The sequence below is a fragment of the Physeter macrocephalus genome, chromosome 2 (assembly GCF_002837175.3).
Source record: "Physeter macrocephalus isolate SW-GA chromosome 2, ASM283717v5, whole genome shotgun sequence".
Classification (NCBI taxonomy): domain Eukaryota; kingdom Metazoa; phylum Chordata; class Mammalia; order Artiodactyla; family Physeteridae; genus Physeter; species Physeter macrocephalus.
In genome coordinates, this window is record NC_041215.1 from 66,187,695 (window position 1) to 66,215,046 (window position 27,352).

At 37.7% G+C, this 27,352-nt stretch overlaps 1 protein-coding gene across 2 annotated transcripts in view; it reads right to left on the reverse strand.

Annotated features, from left to right (window-relative positions):
- The window catches only part of PLA2R1 (phospholipase A2 receptor 1), a 117,394-nt gene that overhangs the window by 55,767 nt on the left and 34,275 nt on the right, over positions 1-27,352 (reverse strand). For both annotated transcript variants that reach the window (XM_007127393.4, XM_007127392.4), the window contains exons 6-11: positions 27,133-27,276; positions 23,235-23,429; positions 21,782-21,939; positions 19,909-20,007; positions 15,992-16,104; positions 6,112-6,281 (exon numbers count right to left, since the gene is read on the reverse strand). In XM_007127393.4, the coding sequence (XP_007127455.2) occupies positions 6,112-6,281; positions 15,992-16,104; positions 19,909-20,007; positions 21,782-21,939; positions 23,235-23,429; positions 27,133-27,276 (879 nt within the window). The remainder of the gene's footprint in view (positions 1-6,111; positions 6,282-15,991; positions 16,105-19,908; positions 20,008-21,781; positions 21,940-23,234; positions 23,430-27,132; positions 27,277-27,352) is intronic.

Genomic DNA, 27,352 nt, shown 5'->3' on the forward strand with positions numbered 1-27,352 from the left:
ATGTCATTTAGGATGGTGTTTTTGCAAACTGCAATTTAAAAGAAAAAAGGAAACACAGGGTTTTTTATATTGCTATTTTCTTCAGAAAAAGATTTACATTTTCAGAGACAATTTACTCAATGTCAATCAGCCTGAGCAGCCAAACTGAGCATCACGATATTATTTTTGCTTCAGGGAAAAGAGAAAAAGAGTAGTGCCACTCAAATAAATTACAGCAGAAACTTATGAATGACAAGGAGTTCTGCTTCAATTCCAAATTTTAGACATCCAAATGTGCCCCAAGGAAGATAACATTAAAAACTAAGAATTTTGTCTACTCAAAATGTATTAATTTATTTTGACAGGTATAGACACTCCTAACAAAATTACAAAGTATATTAGAAATGATACCTGGGATTTTTTTCCCAGTAATAGTGTGACATGGAACTTTACTATTCTCTGCATTTTAATAACATTCATAAACTTGTAGAATGAGAAGGTTGTTTATTGAGTGAATTGTGATGTTTCTTGTTTAGAGCTATGCGTCACCGGTTTATATACAAATTTCCTAAACTGATGGTTATACACAAAGAATCTAATTGGTCTTACTTCACCTTGCATGCATCCATTAAAAGTATAGTTTTTTAAAAAAAAAATAAACGATATATTTTAGAGCATTTTAGGTTCACAGAAAAATTTAGCAGAAGGTACAGACTTCCCTTATACCCTGTGCCCCACGTACCTTACTACTGACATCCCATACCAGAATGGTACATTTGTTAAAACCTATATTGACACATCATTATCACCCCAAGCCCATGGTTTACATTAGGGGCCGCTCTTGATGTTGTACATTCTATGGGTTTGGACAAATGTATAATGACATATATCCACCATTGTGGTATCATATAGAATGGTTTCACCGCCCTCCAAATCCTCTGTGCTCTGCCTATAAACTCCTCCCTCCCCCAGCCCCTGGAAACCACTAATCTTTTTACTGTCTCCATAGTTTTGCCTTTTCCAGAATGTCATATGGTTGGAATTACACAGTATGCAGCCTTTTCAGATTGGCTTCTTTCACTTAGTAATACGCATTTAAGTTTCCTCCATGTCTTTTCATGACTTGACAGCTCATTTCTTTTTAGAGCTGAATAATATTCCATTGTCTGCATGTAACACAGTTTATTCACTCATCTACTAAAGGACATCTTGATTGCTTGTAAGTTTTGGCAAGTATGAATAAAGCTTCTATTAAAAAAAATCTGTATGCATGTCTTTGTGCGGAAATGTTTTCAATTCATTTGGGTAAACACCAAGGAGTGCAAGTGTTGGATTGTATGGTAAGAGTATGTTTACTTTTGTAAGCAACTGCCAACCTGTCTTTGAAAGTGGCTATACCATTTTACATTCCCACCAGCGATGTATGGGCGCTCTTGTTGCTCCAAATCCTTGCCAGCATTTGGTGTTGTCAATGTTTTGGATTTTGGTCATTCTAATAAGTGTGTGGCAGTATCTTGTTGTTGCAATTTCCTAATGACATATGATGTTGGACATATTTTCATATGCTTACTTTTCATCTATATATCTTCTTTAAGATCTTTTGTCCATTTTTAGATCGGGTTTTTTGTTTACTTGTTGTTGAGTTTTAAGAGTTCCTTGTATATTTTGTATAACAGTTCTTTATCAGATATGATTTTTACAAATATTTTCTCCCATTCTGTGGCTTGTCTTCTCATTCTCTTGACATTATCTTTCTCAGAGCACAAGTTTTAATGAAGTTGTAGTTTTAATGAAATCTAGCTCATCAATTATTTATTTCATGGATTTTGCTTTTGGTGTTGTATCTAAAAAGTCATCACCATACCCAAGGTCATGTAGGTTTTCTATTACGTTATCTTCTGGGAATGTCAAAGCTTTGTGTTTTACATTTAGGTCTATGATCCATTTTGAGTTAATTTTGTTAAGGGTGTAAACTCTGTGTCTAGTTTTTTTTTTTTTTTTTTTTTTTTGGCATGTGGATGTCCAATTGCCCAAGAACCATTTGTCAAAAATTTTTTTCTATTGTATTGTTTTTGCTCCTTTTTCAGTGATCAGCTGACTATTTTTGTGTCAGTCTATTTCTAGGCTCTTTATACTTTTTTATTGATTTATTTGTCTTTTTTTTTCTTGCTGAAACCATATTGTCTTAATTACTGTAGACTTATAATAACTCTTGAAGTCAGGTAGTATCAATCCTCTGACTTTGTTCTTCTCCTTTAGTACTGAGTTGGTTATCCTGGGTCTTTTGCTTCTCATTATAAGCTTTAGAAACAGTTTGTCAATATCCACAAAATAACTTGCTGGTGTTTTGACTGGGATAGCATTGAGTCTATAGGTCAATTTGTGTAGAACTGACATCTTGACAATACTGAGTCTATCTATGAACATGGAATCTCTCTCTATTTATTTAGTTCTTCTTGATTTCTGCCATTAAAGGTTATAGTTTTCCTCTATAGATCTTATATATATTGTTAGATTTATATCTAAAAATTTCATTTTGAGGGGTGTTAATGTAATATGTTTTTAATTTAAAGTTCCCCTTTTCATTGCTGGTATACAGAAAAGCAATTGACTTTTTAGCATTAATCTTGTATCCTGCAATCTTGCTATAATTGCTTATTAGTTCCAGGAATTGTTTTTGATTCTTTCTAATTTTCTACATAAACAATCATGTCATCTGTGAACAAAGTTTTATTTCTTTTCTTCCAATCTGTACCTTTTAATTGCTTTTCTTGCCTTATTGCATTAGCTAGGACTTCTAGTACAATGTTTAAAAGAGTGCTGAGGGCTTCCCTGGTGGCGCAGTGGTTGAGAGTCTGCCTGCCGATGCAGGGGACATGGGTTCGTGTCCCGGTCCGGGAGGATCCCACGTGCCGCGGAGCGGCTGGGCCCGTGAGCCATGGCCGCTGAGCCTGTGCGTCCGGAGCCTGTGCTCCACAGCGGGAGGGGCCACAACAGTGAGAGGCCTGCGTACCACACACACAAAAAAAAAGAGTGTTGAAAAGGGACATCCTTGCCTTGTTCCTGATCTTAGTGGGGAAGCTTCTAGTTTTTCACCATTAAGTATGATATCTGTGGGTTTTCTGTAGACGTTCTTTATCAAGTTGAGGAAGTTCCCCTCTATTCCTTGTTTGCTAACAGTTTTTAACATGAATGGGTGTTGAATTTTGTCAGATGCTTTTTTCTGCATCTATTGATATAATCATGTGATTTTGCTTTTTTAGCACGTTGATGTCATGGATAACATTAATAAGTTTTCAAATGTTGAACCAGCCTTGCATACCTGGGGTAAATTCCACTTGATTGAGGTGTGTAACTCTCTTTATACATTGTTGGATTCAATTTGTTAATATTTTGTTAAAGATTTTTTGTGCCTATGTTCATGAGAGATATTGGTCTGTAGTTTTCTTTTCTTGTAATGTCCTTGTCTGACTTTGTTAGTAGGGTAATGTTGCCCTCATAGAACGAGTTACAAAGTATTCCCTCTGTTTCTAACTTCTGGAAGAGGTTGTAGAGAGCTGGTATAATTTCTTCCTTAAATGTTTGGTAGAATTCACCAGTTGAACCCATATGAGCCTGCTGCTTTCTGTTTTGGAAAGTTATGAATTACTGATTTGATTTCTTAATAGGTATAGGCTTATTCAGAGAGTCTGTTTCTTCTTGTGTGAGTTTTGGCAGATTGTGTCTTTCAAAGAATTGGTCGATTTCACCTAGGTTGTCAAATTTATGGATATAGAGTTGCTCATAATATTCCTTTTTTATCCTTTTAATGTCCATGGGATCTGTAGTGATGTCCCTTTTTTTCATTTATGATATTAGTAACTTGTGTCTCCTCTCTTTTTTCTTAGTGAGCCTGGCTAGAGGCTTATCAATTTCATTGATATTTTCAAAGAAGCAGCTTTTATTTTTATTGATTTTCTTTATTGATTTCCTGTCTTCAATTTCATTGATTTCTGCTCTAATTCTTATTATTTCTTTTCTTCTACTTACTTTGGATTTAATATGCTCTTCTTTTTCTAGTTTCCTAAGGTGGAAGCTTAGATTACTAATTTTAAATATTTCTTCTTTTCTAGTATGTGCATTCAGTGCTATAAATTTCCCTCTAAGCCCTGCTTTCTCATCATCTCACAAATGTATTTTCATTTTAATTTAATTTAAAATGTTAAAAAATTTTCTCTTGAGATTTCTTCTTTGACCCATGCGTTATTTAGAAGTGCACTACTTAATCTCCAAGTATTTTGGAATTTTCTCAGCTATCTTTCTGTTCTTTATTTCTATTTAATTTCATGTGATCTGAGAGCAGACATTGTATGACTTCTTTTAAATTTGTTAAGTGTGTTTTATGGCCTAGAATGTAGTCTATCTCAGTGGATGTTCCACATGAGCTTGAGAAGAATGTGTAATCTGCTGTTGCAGTTGTTGGATGAAGTAGTCTATAGATGTCAATCATATCCAGTTGATTGATAGTGCTGTTGAGTTCAATTTTGTCCTTACTGATTTTCTGTCTGCTGGATCTGTCCATTTCTGTCATAGGGGTGTTAGGAGTGTCTAACTATAACAGTAGATTCATCTATTTCTCCTTGCAGTTCTATCAGTTTTTCCCTCATATATTTTGATACTCTGTTGTTAGGTACATGCACATTAAGGATTGTTATGTCTTCTTTAGAGCTGACTTTTTAATCTTTATGTAATGTCCATTTTTATCCCTGGAAATTTTTCTTGTTCTGAAGTCTGCTCTGTGTCAAATTAATATAGCTATTCCTGCTTTCTTTTGTTTAATGTTAACATGGATATCTTTCTCTGTACCTTTACTTTTAATCTATAGGTGTCTATATTTAAAGTGGGATTTTTGTAGACAACATATACTTGGGTCTTATTTTTTGAACCACTCTAAAAATATCTTTTAATTGGTGTTTAGCTCTCTAATTATTGTTATATATGTGATATATGATAACAATTATTATAATATTATAATAATAGTTATCTTTCCTCAGGGAAGAGCTTGAGGCCTCTAACCCATTTCCTCTAGATACAAATTTAAAGATAACCTATTGCCTATTGTCTATTGGGGTAGCCCTGATTGAGATCCCCAGGCAAGAAAGGGACCAAGGGCTTCCCTGGCAGTGCAGTGGTTAAGAATCTGCCTGCCAGTGCAGGGGACATGGGTTCGAGCCCTGGTCCAGGAAGATCCCCCATGCCACAGAGCAACTAAGCCTGTGAACCACAACTACTGAGCCTGTGCTCTAGAGCTCACAAGCCACAACAAAGAGTAGCCCCCACTTTCTGCAACTAGAAAAATCCCATGCACAGCAACAAATACCCAATGCAGCCAAAAATAAATAAATTAAATAAATAAATTTATTTAAAAAAAAAAAAAAAAAAAGAAAGGGATCAAGGCATCCAAACAGGGTTCACACTGAAGTAAAGGTGTGCTGGATCTAGGTTGGTGACCTAAGATTAACACAAGGGCCTAAAGCTTGGTCCACAGTGGCTGGTTTTAGTGTAGATTATGGCTGAAATCATTAGCTTCTCTGGCACAATTTCATGTGTTGGGATCCAGAGCTGAGCACAGGATGGTGAATTAATAGACCTGTAACTCTGAAATTCTGGCTAAGGTACCACAGAAGTCCATGGAGGAGATGGACTAGCAAGAATGTTACCTAAGTAACATTCCACAGCAAAGTCACGTGGCAGTGACTGTGAACTGATTAGATATGCTCAAATATGCCCATTCACTCTGCTTTGAAGTATGACAGTCTATTCTGGACTGAGTAAGCCCCTGAGATTCTTGGACAATGAGGGCGGATGAGGAAAAGACTTTAGGAGGGAGAAACTGGACTTCTGCTAACAAAGGCATGCGTGGTCTTGAGCAATGAATTTATACCTTGAACTTGTCAAATGACTCATATGAATTATACTTTAAAAAATGGCCAGCCATATATCACCCCTGAGAACTGGTGGTAACTGTTTTAGTTGATTTATGCATTAAGAAAACACTAAGGAAGAATCAGAGGAGGTAGACCATGAGGTTGATAGAATTTGGGGGCAAAGAAAACAGGAGGGAGAAGTGGTGTGACAGTGCCCTCTACTCACGGGGCTGACGTGCATTCCAGTGTGTGTACTTCACCGGCTCTGACTTCTGCCCTGCCATCTTCCAAGTGTATTCTCCTGTATCATTTCGATCTTGAAGAGCTATCCAAAAATAAGTGTCCTTCGTTTTTACCACACTACTGATCAAACTGGTAATAAAAGCCTGTTCAAACCTGAAAAAGGGAAAAAGGAAATGCTCATAGTAAGTTTCTGGGCAATAAAGAAATGTCATTAAAACATAATGAGGTGCACAGAATGGCACCCGTGTGAGCATTTCTCATGAATTCTTTAGAACATGGGATAGAAAAATACTCAAAGACCCTGAATGTTACTAATAAATGCCAAAGCGTCAGTGCAATTCCCAGAAATATATGAGTGAGGAAAATCTGATCCTCAAAGGTGGTGCTCAATTCTTTCAAGGAACAGAGTCCGGTTCCAGTTTCGGAGTGTAGGTAGTAAAGTCCAGAAAGCTAGCGATACATTTCTTGGCGCAAAATGTGCCCTACTGTGTAATTAGGCCACACAGCACACACATGCTGTAATGTGCATGTGGTGGGGAGATGGCGGTGGGGGAGGTGGAGAAGAGGGAGGAGGAGGGACACTATGCTTTTCTGAATGAGCATCTGCTGACACAGGGTTCACATGCGCCCACCCACCACACTTGCCTGGTGAGAATGGAACAGAAATTGGAGTAGCAATTTTATGTCTCCCAGAGCAGTTTGTTCACAGGCACATGGAGTCACTGGCTTATTCAAATGTGTTCAGATGTGCATATTCACTGAAGATAAATTTAAAACCCTAGGAACTAATCCAAAGAAGTACACCCACTATATTCCCCAAACGGCTGAATGAATTAGTGTTCATTGACTGCTGGCAATGCTCCCTCTTCGACATGAATGCATTGAAAGCAGAATCTAGAAAATTTGTATACATGCTTCCACATGAATACCTAACAGAAACATGTATTAAACTTTAACCAGCATTGAAATTTTAAGCTAAGTTGGAAACTATCTTGAAAAATTTACTTTCAATACATGTAAATTTTGAAGAAACACCTTTCAAACAGTGGTAACTTTTGGCCAGACCCTCTGAGTCATTAAGAAAGGAAACACCTGATGAAATTATCCAGGACACCTAAGGAGAGAGCAAATTAGACTTTTTCATCTGATTTTGGATTTTTTTTCATTACCATGTATCTTTAACTTGCTAAAGGAAGCAAAACAAATGGGGTCATTCAAGAATAGAGGCGTCTCAAAGGAAACAGGGGAGAGAAAGAGAAAAGAACGCAAAGATGCAAACTTTTTAACTGCCTTATGAACATCACTAGCAACAGTTAGTTTTATGAGGCATCCATGATACTCATCTTTGCAGAGCATATGCTTTAGTGAATATTTTCTGCAGATAGTCTATTGATAATCTAAATAGCACACATTTGAAATTAGAAAAGTTCTTTATTCATCAGATTGCAGTGGCAGAACCTTACATAAACATGCTTCAAAAAGAAGGTATATAAAAGTAAATACTCTCTAGATGCTGTGTAAGTTTCCTTACACTTCCACTGGTTCATGCTCTTATAACATAGGATCTGTTTTTCCTTCTCCCCTCTGAGGCAGAGTAGCATCATTATCATGCATAGCTGGTGCCTGAAACTACAATGCTAGGAGGCCAGCAAGGCACTGCACCATGGAGGCTACGGTCAGGACCACTAGTCACTGTGCTGGTTCTAAACCCAGGGGACATCACTGGTTCTTCCATTACCTTGTACTATGGCATTTATTGGATAATGGAGCGATAACGTTGTCTGTGAACTTGGCCTCTGGTATCATTATTCATGACAACACTTTGCTTTTGTCCCCTGTTGGTTTTAGATTTATTTAGTCCACTCTGATTTGCTATTTTATAACCATTTATCATTGCTCAAAACAATACAAACATGCTTTTTGAATTGGCAAGTATATCTTTTAAGCAGTTACATATAATACTAATACATTAAATCCTATAGCCTTCAGATGAAAACAGGACTCTAGTTTTTCCTGGTCCAGTTTAGAAGATGGCATTGTTAATAACAAAATTCAGCAACTATATCTTTTTTCTAAACCATGTACTCTGAGAAATTAACTCTGGATAACAGCATGCAATCTCTTGAGTGTCTGTTTCCAACTGATAAAGAAACAAGAGATCTTTTTATATTCTTTATCACTCACTGTTTGGCTTCAAACACTTAAAGGGTTGTGAAAACTCTGGCTTAACGGTAATAGAGCAGATGACCTTTTAAAGTCTTTTCTGGCCCTGTGTTTTAGAATTCTTCATTTGAGAATATTCCAGAGTTTCATATCTGGATTTTTTGTCTGGTTTCACTGATATTGTTTAATTCAAATGTTATTATGATTTAAGAAGCAAACAATAACCATGTGTACATATTTTAATATATTTTTTGAGGAATTCAGTAAAGTAAAAATTGTTATTCTTCAGAAAAACAAATGATAAAATATTTTGCTTATAATCTACTAGTAAAATCAAAGTCTGTAGGTGAATACTTCTTAAAAATCAGAAAAAAATAATTTCCCATCAATCCTTTAAAAAGGCAAGCAATCAAATGTTTATTTTCAAAGTAAACAAGAAAAAAACAAGTGTGTCTTGAACTTCTATCAGTTTGAGAAGAATCTGTTGCTCATGGTGCTAAACATTAAATTTTAATTAAAAAATGCAATTTGAAGATAGCAATGCATATTTTTTTGGCATACTTGACACATTTTTTTCATTTCAAAGTAAATATTTTATATTTCAAAAATGCACACTTTGAAAAAGGTATTTTATGCTTAAATCTCTAATTGAACATTATATTTCTTCATCAGTTTAGCCAGTGACATATGTAGCTGAAAAAAAAAAGATGTTTCTTGTTTGTGAATAACACAGTAGTTAGCAGAAATCAGTAATTAATGACTGTGTTTGTGGTACCTAAAACCAGAGATTGAAAAAACATAATGCATTGGAAGTAGCTTCACTAGAGAGCCATTTCAACTTAAACAATATGTATATGTATATATATATATATATATATATATATACACATACATGATTTGGTTAGGAGGGACTCAGCTTTGAGCTGAGTAATTGCAATTGTATTTCTCCCAATAAAACACTTGTTAGCACTTTTGATACCATTTTCAAATAACTAACTCTATTGCTGAACTAATATTAAAATGATAAATTTCTTTCTTTTAAATAAAGAATGGCAGTAGAATATCAGTAGTTTTGAAATGGGAGACGTGTCATGACCACTATTGCAAGAAGTTTCTGATGGTATTCCTCAAGAACTAGAAATGTTAAGTTTTTGGATATTGTTTCTTTCAAAAGACTAGAAGAAAAATATAGAATTAGAAAATACATCTAATATGTACCCAAGAAATAAACCTGGAAGAGCAATGCAAACTTTTAGTGGCAGTTACCTTTGGGAAGGGAAGAGAGATTGGCTGGGAGGGGGCAAGAGTAAAGGTAAGGGGGCATTTTCACTTTTTAGTTGATATTAGTTGATATTCTTCTGGCTTGCTTGAATTTATACCAATGAGAATGTTTCTATTGTGTAATTTTAAAAAGGGTAACCAAAATGTGTTTTTAAAAAGAAAGTTAACTGCACTCTACCAAAAAAATAAAAACTGTTAGAATTAATAAATGAATTCAGCAAGTGGAGGATACAAAGTCAACACACAAAATTCAGTTGCAGTTTTATATACTAACAATGAACAATCTGAAAAGGAAAATAATTCCATTTACAATAGCATCAAAAATAATAAAGCACTGGGGAACGAACTTGACCAAGGAGGCAAAAGACTTGTACACTGAAAACTAGAAAACTTTGCTGAAAGAAATTAAAGAAGACACAACTAGTCCATTGACAGATGAATGGATAAAGAAGATATGGCACATATATACAATGGAATATTACTCAGCCATATAAAGAAACAAAATTGAGTTATTTGTAGTGAGGTGGATGGACCTGGAGTCTGTCATACAGAGTGAAGTAAGTCAGAAAGAGAAAAACAAATACCGTATGCTAACACATATATATGGAATCTAAAAAAAAAAAAAAAGGTTCTGATGAACCTGGGGCAAGACAGGAATAAAGACACAGATGTAGAGAATGGACTTGAGGACATGGGGAGGGGGAAGGGTAAGCTGGGACAAAGTGAAAGAGTAGCATGGACATATATACACTACCAAATGTAAAATAGATAGCTATTGGGAAGCAGCCGCATAGCACAGGGAGATCAGCTCGGTGCTTTGTGACCACCTAGAGGGGTGGGATAGTGAGGGTGGGAGTGAGATTCAAGAGGGAGGGGATAGGGCTTCCCTGGTGGCGCACTGGTTGAGAGTCCGCCTGCCGATGCAGGGGACACGGGTTCGTGCCCTGGTCCGGGAAGATCCCACATGCCGCGAAGCGGCTAGGCCCGTGAGCCATGGCCGCTGAGCCTGCGCGTCCGGAGCCTGTGCTCCGCAACGGGAGAGGCCACAACAGTGAGAGGCCCGCGTGCCGCAAAAAAAAAAAAAAAAAAAAAAAAAAGGAGGGAGGGGATATGGGGATATATGTATACATAAAGCTGATTTGTTATACAGCAGAAACTAACACAACATTGTAAAGCAACTATACTCCAATAAAGATGTTAAAAAAAAATTTAAAGAAGCCACAAATAAATGGAAAGACATCCCATATTCATGGATTGGAAGATTTATTGTTAAAATGTCCATACTACCCAAAGTGATCTACAGATTGAATGCAATCCCTGTCAATATCCCAGTGATTTTTTTTTTGGCAGAAGTAGAAAAATTCATCTTAAAATTCATACGGAATTTCAAGACATCCTGAATAGCAAAAACAAGCATGAAAAAGAAGAACAAAGTTGGAGGCCTCACACTTCTTGATTTCAAAACTTACTAAAAAGTACAGTAATCTAAACAGTGTGATACTGGCATAAAGACAGACATATAAACCAATGGAATAGAATAGAGAACTCAGAAATAAACCATTGCATATATGGTCAAATGATTTTCCACAAGGGTGCCAATACCATTCAATGAGGAAAGGACAGTCTTTTCAATAATAACGTGGTGAAAAGTGAGTATCCACCTACAAAAGAATGCAGCTGGACTCTTACCCTATACCATTTACAAAAATTAACACAAAGTGGATCAAAGACCTAAACATATGAGCTAAAACTGTAACACTCTTAGAAAAAAACATAGGGGAAATTCTTCATGGCATTGAATGTGGCAGTGATTTCTTGGATAAAACACCAAAAGCACCGGCAAAAAAATAAGAAAGGATAAATTGGATTTAATCAAAATTAAAAACTTTTGCACATCAAAGGATACTATCAACAGAGTGAAAGGCAACCCACGAATAGGAGATAGTATTTGCAAATTATGTATTTGATAAACAATATCCAGAATATATAAAGGACTCCTACAATTCAATGACAGAAAACAAACACTTCTGTTCAAAAATGGGTAAAAGACTTGAATAGACGTTTCTCCAAAGGAGATATAAAGATGCCAATAAGCACATGAAAATATGCTCAGCATCACTAATCATTAGGAAAATGCAAATCAAAACCACAATGAGATACCACGTGACATCCATAGCATGGCTATTATGTAAAAACAGAAAATAAGCAAGTGTTGGCTAGGAGGTGGAGGAATTGGAGCCCTTGTGCACTACTGGTGGGAATGTAAAATATTGTAGCTCCTATGGAAACCAGTATGGTTGTTCCTCAAAAAATTAAAAATAGAATTATTATATGATCCAGAAATTCCACTTCTGGGTATAGTACCCAAAATAATTGAAAGCAGGAACTTGAAAGATATTTGGATATTCATATTCATAGCAGCATTATTCACAATATCCAAAAGGCAGAAGTATCTTGTGTCTATCAATAGATGAATGGATAAACAAAATGTAGTATATCCATACTATGGAATATTATTCCGCCTTAAAAAGGAAGGACATTCTGACACACGCTACAACATGGATTAACCTAGAGGACATCAGGATAAGTGAAATAAACCAGGCACAATAGACAACTACTGTATGATCCTAGTTATAAGGTAACTATAGCAGTCAGCTTTACAGACACAGAAAGTAGAATGGTGGTTGCCAAAAGCTGGGAGCAAGGGAAATGGGGAGTTAGTATTTAGTGGATACAGAATTTCAGTTTGGGAAGATGAAAAATATTTTGGAGCTGGATGGTGGTGATGGTTGTACAATAATATGAATGTACTTAATGCCACTGGACTGTACACTTAAAATGGTTAAAATGAGGGCTTCCCTGATGGCGCAGTGGTTAAGAATCCGCCTGCCGATGCAGGAGACACGGGTTCGTGCCCCGGTCCGGGAAGATCCCACATGCCGCGGAGCGGCTGGGACAGTGAGCCATGGCCGCTGAGCCTGAGCTTCCGGAGCCTGTGCTCCGCAACGGGAGAGGCCACAGCAGTGAGAGGCCCGCATACCGCAAAAAAAAGAAAAAAAAAAACCCCGCAACGGGAGAGGCCACAGCAGTGAGAGGCCCGCATACCGCAAAAAAAAGAAAAAAAAAAAAAGGTTAAAGTGATAATTTTGTTATGTACTATATTTTTCCACAATATTAAAAAGTTAACTGTAAAAGTGTTTGGGGGATATGGTTGCAAGAAAACGGCAGAGCTATAAAAATGCTTGCAAATAATGCACATTTAACTTAGGAAAAAATGATATATTGCAGCATTTCTCATTTTGGGCAAAATTCTCAAAATCGAATGTCATTTGGATTATTTTGTACAAATATTCCAAGGCTGATTGATTCAAGGTTTAGATATACATGCATTTAGACAATTATACATGGTAACTTTGGAACACAAGTTTTGCATTCGTGCTCTGTCTGAAAGCAGGTGGCCAGGCCTAACAAAATTTTCTAACAGCAAGCAAATAAAATTCTGTTATTTGGCCATAAGGGTTTGTTTTTCTTCCCCTCTCTCTTCCACAAAGTGTTAAAAGTCCTAGGCCAGGAGCAGTTGCCGCATAACAAAAGAAGTACGTAATTTGTGGCAGGTGGTTCTAATTGTGCCCATAAAATCTGTTGCTCAGTTGTGCAGAAGAGTAGAAAATCAATTAGCAACTACAAGCTTGGGTACTGGTGAGTGACAGGAGTGTCTTAACTCAAACGGGAAATCAGTAATGGAAGAAAATGATTACCAAGGCTGCTAGTGGATACTCCTGGATCTGAGGAGACTGTCCATCTACTGCCCAACCTTCTCAGACAAAAGATGCTGTTGAAAAATACTCGAATGTGAATTGTCACTCAAAGAACAGTATGCTGTGGGTCTTTGTTTCTTATCTCATAAGGTCTGAATGAATAAAAATCAAGAGCTTAGGACACTTCCTGTCTTCAACTTGTATGTCTCATTTTTGAGTCATTGCTCTGGATGCAGACATGTTTGCAAGGCAGTGTTCATGCATGTTAACTGCCTGGGAGAGATGCCTCACTGGGACTAACGTGTAGTACTCGGGGGCTTGACTGGTGAATGAGTAGCATGCCAGCGAAAGGTCACCTGGGGGGCCTAGGAGGTCGAGGAGGGGATGAAAACAAATTTACCCAAGCTATAGATCTGCTTTAGAGTTGGACTACACATCAGCTTTGGCTACTGAATACAGTTTATAAAAAAAATTTATAGTGTTCACAGCACACTCTCTTATTCAGTTTTGGGGAAAATGAAACAGTAGGTTTTTTTCTAGACACTTTCTATCATTTGCATGAGGTCCCCAAAGGATTCTTAGAAAATGAAGTGTTTGAACTCTAATGGGTTTCTGCCTTACTTGGGTCACTTTGGCACTATGAGTTATCTGTAATGTCACTTTGAGTTTCTCCATTTATTGTGTTATTCCACTTTCTTCACTTGTTTCATGTGTTTATGTTCTATCTCTTTAGCTGCTGGCCTGCAAGTGGCACCTGGGCAACTGCCCTATGCCTTTTATTTTTATTTATTTTTTGTACAGCATGCCAGTGTTTAATATGATGCCTCTCACAGTATAGATATTCAATAAATAATTTTCTAATAAACTTTTTTTTTAATTTATTTTTTGGCTGGGTTGGGTCTTTGTTGCTGTGCACAGGCTTTCTCTAGTTGCAGTGAGCAGGGGCTACTCTTTGTTGCGGTGCGTGGGCTTCTCATTGCGGTGGCTTCTCTTGTTGTGGAGCATGGGCCCTAGGGCACAGAGGCTTCAGTAGTTGTGGCATGTGGGCTCAGTAGTTGTGGCTCGTGGGCTCTAGAGCGCAGGCTCAGTAGTTGCGGCACACGGGCTTAGTTGCTCCACGGCATGTGGCATCTTCCCGGACCAGGGCTCGAACCTGTGTCCCCTGCATTGGCAGGCAGATTCTCAACCACTGCGCCACCAGGGAAGTCCCTCTAATAAACTCTTGACTGTTGATTTTTGCATAGTCAGATAACATATGAAAAGTAGTTAACACAGTGCCAGGTATGTGATAGACACTCAATGAATATTACACACAAAAAAAGAAAGAATAGGATGTAAAACCAGGTGAAATAATTAGACCTTTTTCTTCAGTGAAAAACATTATAATTAACGAAAGAGCATAGCTTCATTGGTCAAAATCCTGATTAAAGTCCAATGTTGACTCACTGACTGGAGGACTTCTCGCCCAAGGTACTCTCGAAAGCTTGTGGGTGGGTGAACAAGGCTGAGGATAAAGGCTTTCTTCTGCCTGGTAGCTATTCTGGGAAGGAGAAATGAGAACTAAAAACAACACTGAGATACATCAGAAGTGGTGCTGTGCCCTGAAGAAAGGGTTTCTTGAGCATAAAATATTTCACCTGGCAATTTATTTTGCCAAATGCGGTCAATCTATCCCTCTGTGTGTGTGTGTGTGTGTATGTGTGTGCATTCCTGTGCATTGTTTGCAGGAAAGACTGGGACAGAAGGTAAGAGGTAAGAGGAGGAAGGAAATACTGGCGGCTTTGAATGTTGACTTCCCATGTGGGAAGAGCAGAGAAAGCACACAGAATTCCTCCTACAGGTTAGACCTGCATGTGAAGTGGTCTCTAGATAAAACCATAGCACCAGTTGTCCTGCTTCCTGGTCTTCAACAGATTTTTTTTAAAGGCAATGACCTCGGTAAAAAAGCAAGCGACTTGCTTTGTGGGTATAGTTTTCCACGGAACCACTGAAGAGTTCTACCTTGCTTCTGTCTTCAGCCTAGAGGAGTCTGTCTCCCAGCTCTCACTGTCCTCCTGGAATTGATAGTGACACTGAGGTCTCTTCTGATGTTGGTACTTTTATCCCTTGCTACACATCTGTAACATGTTGCAAATTGTATGGAGTGTAAAAAGGGCACAGTTTCTCTGTTTGTATGGTAAAGATACCTGTGCATAGAGAAATCTAAATCTAAACAAACGTAGACCTAAGAAGCAATGGGGAAGCATCTGAAAATCCTCCACAGTTTAGTTTTACTTACTTTGGTTCTAAAAAAACTCCACATGACTCATACACATTACATTTAAAAAAACACTTCATATTTAAATAACATATTTCTTTTCTATTACAAGCCCTTAGAAAAAATATTACAACTGAAAATATTAGCAAAGCTAGATAATTAAGAAATCTTTATGGAAAATAAAAGAGATCTTAAATTTTACTATTTGTTACTCAGAAATCAATTTAAAATTAACATTGTATGGTTTAAATTCATCTAAATCAATAATTTAAATAACTTAATACTCTGTTGTACAGTACACTTTAGATTTTCACTAGTTACTGATTATGGCTAGATTTTATCATTCCAAGAACCCTCACAGCAAAAAAGCACTGCATGTTTCTGATAGAAAATTTCTATTTTACCTGTTTGTAATGGTTACAAGTGCAGGAGGACAGTAGTAACCACTGGAGGCGTGGTCAAAGCTTCGAAGGACGGTGTCAATTTTGTAACAGAATCCACCATGTCTCTCCCATCCCTTAAACAAGGAAAATGAAAATTAAGGACACAATCTGATTTAGTTAAATAGTAAAATATATATATTTTTGGTGTATTCTCATTTACCAGTTTCTTCTCTGACCCACTCAAAACTCAAAACTTGAATGTTTGTCTTGATATATTTATATTTATTCTATCTGCCATTAGCTACAGCCACTTCTACATTTATTTAATTAACTCTTAAAACCTAAATGTTTTAACTAATTTAAAATCTTTAAGCCCAAAACCTTAAAAGCAAATTAAGAAAAAGGGACATTCACTCAAGATCTCTCCTTCTCTCCTTTCCTCTTTCTCTCTCTCTCTCTCTCTCACACACACACACACACACACACACACACTCTCTCACACACACACACACACACACACACACACTCTCTCTCTCTCTCTCTCTCTCTCTCTCTCGCTCTCTCCCCTTCTCTCTCTCTCTGTTCAGACTTATAAGATTTACTGTAAATGGTTCCTATGGGATGGTAAAAATCGAACGTGTTGGCTTTTTTTTTTTTTTTTTTTGCGGTACGCTGGCCTCTCCCATTGCGGAGCACAGGCTCCGGACGCGCAGGCTCAGCGGCCATGGCTCACGGGCCCAGCCGCTCCGCGGCACGTGGGATCCTCCCGGACCGGGGCACGAACCCGTGTCTCCTGCATCGGCAGGCGGACTCTCAACCACTGCGCCACCAGGGAAGCCCGAACGTGTTGGCTTTAAGGACAGAATGCATGGGTTTGAATCCTGGCTCCACCATCATGTGACCTTATTTAATCGCTCCGTGTCTTAGTTTTCCCCTCTGTAAATATGCTTAATAATAGTATTCATGGGGTTGTTCTGAGAATCAAGGGAAGAAAATGCAGGCAGAGACCCCAGAATAGAGCCAGGAACTCGGTATGAGCAAAGAGGACATAAGTATCTAGATAACACTGTACTGTTTTGTTTTGTTTTAAAGTGTCTTTCATACTGCTTATTTCATGTTATCCCACTGAGATTAGGGACTTAGATAATCTAAGTCAGAGACTAGTGGATAAACTGGCCTGGAACCTAATTTTGGTGCAATCCAGAATGGTTTCGTCTGGATCGTCAAGCTTCCAAATAGAGATTGACTAAAATATATATATATACTTTTTGGTAAAGATTATTCCTAAGTCAACTGGCTAGCCTTTTAGAGAGAAAGCAAACAAGCTTTGGCACCTAGACAAAAAATGACAAACGTGTATGGCTAAGCCCTGGGAGCAAAGAAGGGTGGCTCTATTCTTTAAAATCATACGGTACAGGAGACATGCGTTCATTAGTCTTCTATATTTCAACTTAGTTATTTTAGTTCTTTCTCTTCCAATATTATAAAATCATATCACTTCTATCAGTCTATTTTTATGTATTCACCAGTTTTAAAATACACTTCATTTTGTGTCATGCCAATACTTGCCTGATTTTGATCAGATATAAAATGATTTCTGCTATACTACTCAGAAAATGTCTCAACCTTGCAGTAAATTAGAGAAAAACCTTATTTTAGAAATAAGCTCTTTTAGTTCAAAACATTATTAAATGAGGCGTGGATCACAGGAGCACCACATCCAGCCCGCCAGGATGTGCTCTGAATTCACTCCCTTAACTTCTCTCCCCAACCTTATCTGTGTGAGTAATTGACAGTGTCAGCCAGAACCCCTCCGTGGGTCACTCCAGAGGGGGCAGAGAGGTTAGACTGCTTTTGTATTTGGAAGGACAGGAGGAGGAAGGCTGACAATTTGACCTTTCTGACAAAGTACTCCTTCTTCATTAGTGGTTTTTAGATCATAGGCTGCTTAGCCAAACAAAAAACCCAAGAACTTGAACAGGCTCAAGGAAAGGGGGGGAAATGTGGCATAGTAATAACCGGAAAACAAAGACTCTACTATAAGCCTTTGTCCACACAATGAAAGCGGGAAGAATAATTGATTGTATTTGTGAATATCCTTTGTACATGAGGTGCCATTTCATTTTACATGAAATCATGATGGTGACAGTACTGAAACGATCGCTCATATTATCCAGTCCCTCAAAAGTGACTCAGATGGAAATAAAATATTTAAAAATTTCCGCTTTGAAATTATCCAGACTTATTTTATAAGTTGGTTTTGCATGTGCAGACTGTTTAGAGAATTGCACTGAAGCAGATGGCTAAAAGAAAGGAAACTTTCGAAACCATATTCATAGATGTATAAAGAAATTAATGGAGGGGGCTTCCCTGGTGGCACAGTGGTGGAGAGTCCGCCTGCCGATGCAGGGGACACGGGTTTGTGCCCCGGTCCGGGAAGATCCCACATGCCGCAGAGCGGCTGGACCCGTGAGCCATGGCTGCTGAGCCTGCGCGTCCGGAGCCTGTGCTCCGCAATGGGAGAGGCCACAACAGTGAGAGGCCCGCGTACCGCAAAAAAAAAAAAAAAAAAAAAAATTAATGTAATTTCACCATAAGAGTAAAGAACTGGCTCTGAACCCAGAATCCTTAAATATTGATAAGGCTGGTCAGAAAGAGGGAAACAGTATACAAAAGTTTAGATAGAACATCAGTTGTTTCTGCTGTGTAAGAAGTTAATTACTCTTTCGACACAAAATATGTTGAGTTGCCTTGAAAGCCACTGTAAGATGGAGTTTTTTCAATATTTCTGATCAGATAGAGATTAGATCAGTGATCAGTAATAACTAATTCAGGAAATGTAATCATTAGGTAAAATGTCTGGTCACATGTCAGCTATGGCACATGTATTATTCAGCTAAAGTGTGAAGAGTAACTAATATGCTTACACATTGATGAATGAATCAAATGTAGTTTCTGAAGAGAGGGGTTATGTTTAATTGGAACATAAGTAACTGGATTAGAAGAGAAAATAATTAAAAGAGAATTGCATAAAAACCAGACTGGTGAACATTTTGAGACTCACACAGCATAAAAATCTCCAATAGTTAAATCCAAAATTTTTAGGTGTGTGTGTGTGTGTGTGTGTGTGTGTGTGTGTGTGTGTGTGTGTGTGTGTGTGATGAGAGAGAGAGAGAGAGAGAGGGAATGCATGTGCTAAGGACACTGATAGATAAATTTTTTGTAACACTGCAGAATATTGAATGTATTTTAAGAAATTTAAGACAGATATTTTCTACCTTTAAAGTTTAAACCTAAAGTAAGTATGTTTTTTTTTATTTTTAGTACTGAAAATAGTACTTTAAGTACCAAAAATAGTTTATTACTTAAAATACAAAGTATTTTTATTATCCCTTTCCTAAATAATAAATGTGTTGCAATCATGCACTTCTCTTTGTTATTGTATTTTATTCAAATATTCAAGTTTAAGAAAAGTGAAAAGGAAAACAAGACTCTGGGTGCAGAAGGTCACTCTCTGACTCAAAGGAATGCATTTGCTTTCACTCTGCCAGTCTTCATTGGAAGACAATGAAAACCACGTGTGAGACAGTGTATCACATGATAGGCATTGTTTATACAGATGGTATAACAGGATCATTTACATTTCTTATCTCAAAAGAAAACTAGTCTTGGGTGGAAGTAGATGGTAAGACAACAATCCTTCGCAGACCTGTAAATCTTTCATGTGCCCCTAGCTGATAATTGTTTGGTTTGTTACAATAGCCCACTCAGAAAAAAAAGAAGGGAAGGAAAGAAGAAAGGAAGGGAAGGAGGGGAAAGAGAGAGAGGAGGGAGCCAAGGCAGGAAAGAGAGGGAGAGAGATTCACTTTAATTTAAAATAAATTAGTCTGGATAAATCAGTCTGGTTATGAAGTCTCTGCAATGTTCACAGCTCTTACCTTTTGGCAACCTGATTCAGTGTCAGAAAGGACATGGCCTGTTTTCTTACAAACGTAAAAAAGTGTTTCTTTGCAATTTTTAACTTTCCAGTGTCCCTCCTAAGAGGAAAAATATTACAAGATAAATGAATACACTCTATTATTGATGCTGATAGTCAAAGTCAATAATTCTGAATTAAAATATGATTAATAATGCATGTTTCAAGGGGGCATAATGTGTCAGGATCTTGTGTTGTTAGAAAAGGCTGATTCTCTACATACGAGTGGGAGGTCTGGCTTTACATTAAACTGCTCTCAATGTTTTGTTAAAGATGGGATGAGTAGTGATTCTCAATCTTTTGTGTGCACTGGAATCACCTGGAGGGGTTACTAAAACATAGTTGATTGGGACCCGTGTGTCTCATTCAGTAAGTCTCAGGTGGGACCTGAGACTTTGTATTTCTAACAAGTTTTTAGGTGATGTGAATGCTGCTGGTCTGGGGGCCACACTTTGAGAACCACTTATATGAAACTATTCCCCTGGCCAAGTGAGAATGCTGCTTCTTCTCTCCAATCACTTCTAGGTGTTAAATTGAATGCTTCGCTGCTTACCTGATGCTGTATAAACCTGATGCTGGGGAAATGCCTGGAAAGCACCATAAATCACCCGAGATAACATTATCATAGCTGAACTTCATGTTCAACCCCCAGTACCCTTCTTCATCACGAATTCTCCAAAGCCCCAGTCCATTTCCTCTTTATATGACAGGCAGATACCTTCATGTCTTGTCCTAGTTCTAATGAAGGCTGTTCTCATATTCTTCATTAATGATGAAATACAATAACTGCTAACTGATTAAAATTTTATCCTCCCAAAGGATTTTTTATTTTAACACAAACCAGACCTTTACGCTAAAACCACACAATTCAAATTTTCACACAATTCAAATTCAAAATTTAGGTATCTCAGGCATGCAGGGTTTTAGGTGAGTAGAGAGCTCTTCCATGACTGTCAGAAACATACTATGTAGGAGGTTGACACCTTCACCTGTAAGAGCAGTCTTGTAGCCCATCCCCATGGAGTCTCCAGCAAATCATCCAGTTATAGGATATTGTCAGGCACACTGTAGTTGCTTAGTAACTATTGGATGGACAGATGAATGGTTACCAACCTCTCAGATTCAAATTGAGGTATCAACCATGTTTAGGTAGCTAGTTAATTATAATAATTACATTCATATTGAGTTCAACTTCAGGGTAATAAGTGTTACTTTTTATACATCTACTATTTAAGGAGCTACTGAGTTGCTAAAAAGGGGCCACAAAATACCACACTTACAGCAGCATTGTCCTAACACATCCAATAATATTAATACCTATCCTCACTCTCTTAAAAACAATTTCTCTGTCCAAATGTTGGCTCCTGCTTTGTGAATATGCTAAGTGAAATACCCATGTCTGTCAAATAAAAAAGGAGAATGTCAATAGGAAACTAAGGTCACCTTAATTATATCAAAACTAATGAACCAATAAAGCATCAAATACTGTAGAATAAACTATAGTGGTTTTCAGCAGAGTAACACCCAAAACATTTGGAGAGGTCATTGTTCCCCTGCAAGTGTGACCCTGAGACACTGCCTGAGCGCTATCATTGTAACTGCATGGATTTGTGACATCCTTGAAAGATAAAACAATGACATGTCCTCAGAGCTATCATCACAACTATAATTACCATGTGTTTTTAGTGTGTATATGTTTTACTGCTTAGTGTGGAAGCCCCAGGAGGAGCAGGCACTGTGCCTGTCTTGGTCTCTGCCACAGCCCAAGTCCCTGGCACAGGTGGCCCTCAGTACAAGTCCAGCAAAGTGAGCATTGAACAAATGAATCAACTTACAGATTGCTCTGCTGAGACACATAGCTGGCTTCTATTTGGAAAAATTTGGGGCTCATGTGTGTGCCAATTAGTAAAGATGACTGAGGAGCCATCAGACCATTCAAAGGAAACTGGAATTTTATTGTTGCTCAAACCAATCCATGTTTCTGATGCATTTTCTGCAAGAGATAAACGTAAATTACTTACAAGAATCCTAGTGTCTGCAAAGGTGATAACACAGAGGGGCTAGTACCAATATATACCACTTTGCATGTGATTCCTTCTTTGTTTCTTCTTGGAATGAAACCTGTTTAAGTTTTGGTATAAAATACCTGCTTAAACCTTTCCCCCCTTAATCTATCCAGATCTGCTCAATATAGGCCCTATAAGTGAGGCAGAGTGTCAGTGAAAGCCAGGGCAAGGACAAAGCTTAAGCAAGTCAGATTGCCGGGACTCTAGTTAGTTCGTGCTACAGTATGGAAAGTAGATCTGAAAAGTCTGGTTTTTCTTCTACCTCTAAAAAGGAAAAATAGGAAGGTCAATCGAATTTAGAAAAGGCACTTAGGAAAAAACTTTTTAATGATGTCTAGCTTTACTTTTTCTTTTGGCTAGGAAAAAAAAAGGAGCAGAAATTCTTAGAAGCATTGAATAGGAGCAGTGGGGTTGCTGGAAAAGTAAATAAAATAAAGCTTGCCAGTCTAGGTAGGGTGAAAAGACCCTCGATGGCTGGGAGAGTGTTCCAGTGCCCCGCTGACACAGAGGCGGCCACAGGATTCTTTCAATCCCAAATGCGAAGGGTGAGGAACAATGACAGAAGGAGTTTTGTTTTCACTCCAAACTAAAACCTAACATTGAAATAGAGTAGACGCTGGATGTTTCCACTAAAAAAAGATTTACTCTCAGTCAATGATTTCAATGTTTTCCAGCAGAATTCTATGTCCATATATGACATAGGTAGGGGCAGGTCTGCACTGGTGGGTAAAGCTGGGTGGAGGCCTCAGAGCTTGGAACCCCTGAACATGCTACACAGCTTGAAAAACACCACACCAAACACATTACCCATTTTCACTGGCTAAAGTTATTTAAATATAATCATTTTTGTAAGGAATTTCCTTTATTGCTTGGATTACATGGCCACAGCACATTACTGCTATCTAGTGCCCCTTATGCTAAATTACAGGTTCAGGTTTTTTAAATTAGAAGTTTCAGGAAATGACCTTTCCCCCTTAAAAAAAACACCCCAGAAATGAAAACATGTAATATATCTGGCATCTATGAGATGTTACAAAGTTTCTGAATATGTATTTTGTAAAAATTCAGTGAATTTTCACTCCTGGATATTATTTGGAAATTTCAGATACATGTGCCATAAAGAATCAATTTTAAATAGCTTAATTTCTTTTCAACTTCACTAATGAAGAGAGTTACCACATTATATTTCATACTTCTTAAACCAAAGACACTTGGCACTCACCGTCTCCAAGGAGGGTTACAAGAAACTCCACTTCTGCTAACGAATCTATGTCTATTAATGCACTGTTATTGGACTGGCAAGAATGCAAAGCTTCATTCCAGGTCTTTTTCTCTTTCTGAAGTTTATAGCAATTACGATTGTGGGGATTCCAGCCAGGCTCACAGTGGGTAGCATAATATTTCCAAGCATCGTTTTCTTTTTGAATTAACAGAAAATGAAGTTACTTTCCACAATTGTTTTAACATTACTTATTACTCCCAATATAAATCACCATTAATATATGATTATTTTTTAAATTTGAAAAACAGAAGCATATGATACAATAAGATATAGATCATAGCATTCTAGATCTTCAGACTTGAAAAGGATCCCATCTATGATCTGGATCTAGGATCTAATGGATCTCAGTGCTTCATTTTCCAGAAGAGCTATCTAAGGCACAAAGAGGTTAAGGAGACTTGATAAAGGTCATACAACCAAAGTGAGAGTCAGGGCTAGATATAAAATTTAGCATTTAGAGCTATTCATTTAAAAAAACCATTTTACACGAAAAAAGGAGTAGTATGGAGCACAATTTAAATGCTTTTTAAAGGATTTTATATACAGTATTAGGTGGGGGGGGTAGATAGTTATTTTCAGCTGAAAAGAATCTGAAATTCTGGCCACTTTATCTAGAGCAGAGATGATAGCTTTTATTTTGGGGGTCAGGCTGAGTGCCTCTGATGTCCCTCTGGGTTCATATGGACTCTGGGTTCGACTTACAGCAAAATAATGCCACGATGCTTTAACACTGGCAGGGAAGGCAGCTGTGTGCATGCCAACTTTGGCTCTCCTCTTCCAGGAGCTTGCCCCCAGCCTGATGACAGCATTTTTACTTTATTTTATTAACCACAACTGGGTGCCTCCCTTAAGCACTAACTTAGTTAGAAACAACTTCACTGCTAATTTGGGAAACAAGACATTCTTTTAAAATCGCTTCTAGGACTCTGACAGCTATTAGAATCACAGTGGATGAATGTTAGAACATTTAGATAGATAGATAATATCAACCTAAAAACACAGTCACAGAACCCCTTAAAAAAATGAACACTAAACTTCACTCTAGAGGTAAGATAAAAGAGGAACTTCTCTGATTGACGCAAGGGTGGAGATAAGGAAGGAACCTGGGGACCCTGGATGCACAGTTGGAAGACACTGGACTAGATCATCAAAAGTATTTGTTGGACTTGAAACAACAGCAAATAATCCAAACAAACTTAGCTGCCATCATTTCTGTCTTCTGACCTCAATTAATAGATCAGGAGAGCAAATAAAATTGAAGAAAAGAAGGATAGCAGGAGGCAGTGCAGGAGGGCATAAGAAAAAAAAATGAAGACAGAAGAAATTGAGGCAGGACAATGAAAGGAAAAGAGGGAGGGACAGGACAATAACAGTGATAGCAATGTCAGCACATTCTTGACATAATGAAAAAATCTCTACGTAAAAAAATGATGAGGCCGTCTCGATGGAGGAGCAAGAAACGGAAGAGGTCGGGGGGAGAAGCAGCAGGAAATATACAGCCACCGTCAGCGCCGCCTCCCTGCCACCGTGTATCGGGGTCAAAAGCTGCCGTGGGTGCAGTTGCCCTCTGTGCCTCCTACTTTGGCCCCGGGGAAGGATTTCCCCACCGGCGGGACAATGTGCGGGGAGGGGAGCGGGAATTCCTTTATGCGGCGGTGATTAAACGAGGGAGGGTCAGAGAGAAGGTTATCTCGAAGAACAAAGGGGCAGGCCAAAGAATAAAGGGTTTCCCCAGTAAAATGAAAAAAAAAATGATGAGATGCTTCTTCTCTTCACCCCCATATTCTACAATATCTTTAGGCTTAGCTACTTAAAGGAAAATAAAACTTAAAGCTTAATTGTAAGAGGGTGTGGAGAAAAGGGAAACCTCCTACACTGTTGGCAGGAACGTAAATTGGTACAACCATTATAGAGAACAGTAAGGAGGTTCCTTAAAAAGCCGAAAATAGAGTTACCATATGATCCTGCAATACCACTTCTGAAAACTCCAGAAAAGACGAAAACTCTAATTCAAAAAGATACATTCATCCCAATGTTCATAGCAGCACTATTTACAGTAGTCAAGATATGGAAGCAACCTAAATGTCCATCGACACATGAATGGATAAAGAAGATATGGTACATATATACAATGGAGTACTACTCAGCCATAAAAAAGAATGAGATAATGCCATTTGTAGCAACATAAATGGACCTAGAGATTATCATACTAAATGAAGTAAGTCAGACAAAGACAAATATCATAGGATATCACTTATGTGTGGAATCTAAAAAAATGATACAAATGAACTTATTTATAAAAGAGAAATAGGGCTTCCCTGGTGGCCAGTTGTTGAGAGTCCGCCTGCCCATGCAGGGGACACCGGTTTGTGCCCCAGTCCGGGAGGAACCCACATGCCGCGGAGCGGCTGGGCCCATGAGCCATGGCCACTGAGCCTGTGCATCTGGAGCCTGTGCTCCGCAACAGAAGAGACCACAACAGTGAGAGGCCCGCGTACCACAAAAAAAAAAAAAAAAAGAAAAATAGAAATAGACTCACAGACATTGAAAACAAACTTATGGGTATCAAAGGGGAAAGGGGGGAGATAAATTAGAAGTTTGGGATTAACAGATACACACTACTATATGTAAAATAGATAAACAGCAAGGACCTACTGTATAGCACAGGGAACTATATTCAGTATCTTGTCATACCTATAATGGAAAAGAATCTGAAAAAGAATATATATATATATATATACACACACAACTAAATCACTTTGCTGTACACCTGAAACTAACACAATATCGTAAATTGAAAAGCTTAATTGGGGACTTCCCTGGTGGTGCAGTGGTTAAGAATCTGCCTACCAATGCAAGGGATATGGGTCCTGGAAGATCCCACATGCCGCGGAGCAACTAAGCCCGTGAGCCACAACTACTGAGCCTGCGCTCTAGAGCCCGCAAGCCACAACTACTGAAGCCCGCGTGCCCGTGCTCCACAACAAGAGAAGCCACAGCAATGAGAAGCCCACGCACGTCGATGAAGAGTAGCCCCTGCTCGCCGCAACTTGAGAAACCCCGTGCATAGCAACGAAGACCCAACACAGCCAAAAAATAAATAAATCTATAAAAAATAAAATAAAATAAAAAAGCTTAACTGTAAGGGATAATATTTTAGAAAGATAATTCAGATTATTATTTTAAATGTAGAGTTGTTTCTAATTATGCTGGTAATGATTCTTTAAAAATGGTTATGTTTTTAATCTCTACTTCCTGAGTTCAGACATTAATTCCATAGAAACTAAGAAGAAGTAATAAATCTTAAGAATAGAAATAACTGAGCTTCAGGTACTAGATTGTAATTATGTGGTATTTAAGTCTTAGGTACACCTAAAAGTTTTGTTTGTTATTTCAAGGAGGAAGTATTACTAATAAGAGATATAGAGTATGATAGGAGATCAATGAAGTAAAGAATTTTATAAAACTATTATCTAATTCATATGTTTAATTTCTAGGGTAACCATAAATAAAACTCAACTAGAATAGAAAGTGAAGCATATCTTGTTTTTCTAAGGCAGAATGAATAAGAAAGCAAAGTTTTTAAAAAGAGAGGGAGGAAATGTTCTCTATACTTAGGTTATTTTGCTTTAGTTTTTAGTAAAAACCTAAATGCATTTATTAAATTCGTGGTGCCTTTGGAATAACAGATCTTATCTTGTTACACATTTTTATTCATATAAAAACTAGCCTTAGCTAAGTTTAAATTATAAATTATTAGCAAAAAATAAAGGACTTTGAATATATTGAGAGGACAAGTAAGCAACTCATAAAAACAGCTTAAAATAAAAACACTTACCAACTACTTCGTGATCAGTATGGTTTAGATATTTTTTACATATGTAAGGCAAAGTGGACTCACAATCCCGACTTCTCCAGGCATTTGACATAAATGCATTATAAGTTCCACAGTGATATTCAACAAATGGCTCAAAATTTATTTCTGAAAATACAATGTGTGTGTACTTAATGTTAGAAGCAAAAGCAGTTCGTTCAATATATATTGAAATGTAGTTTTA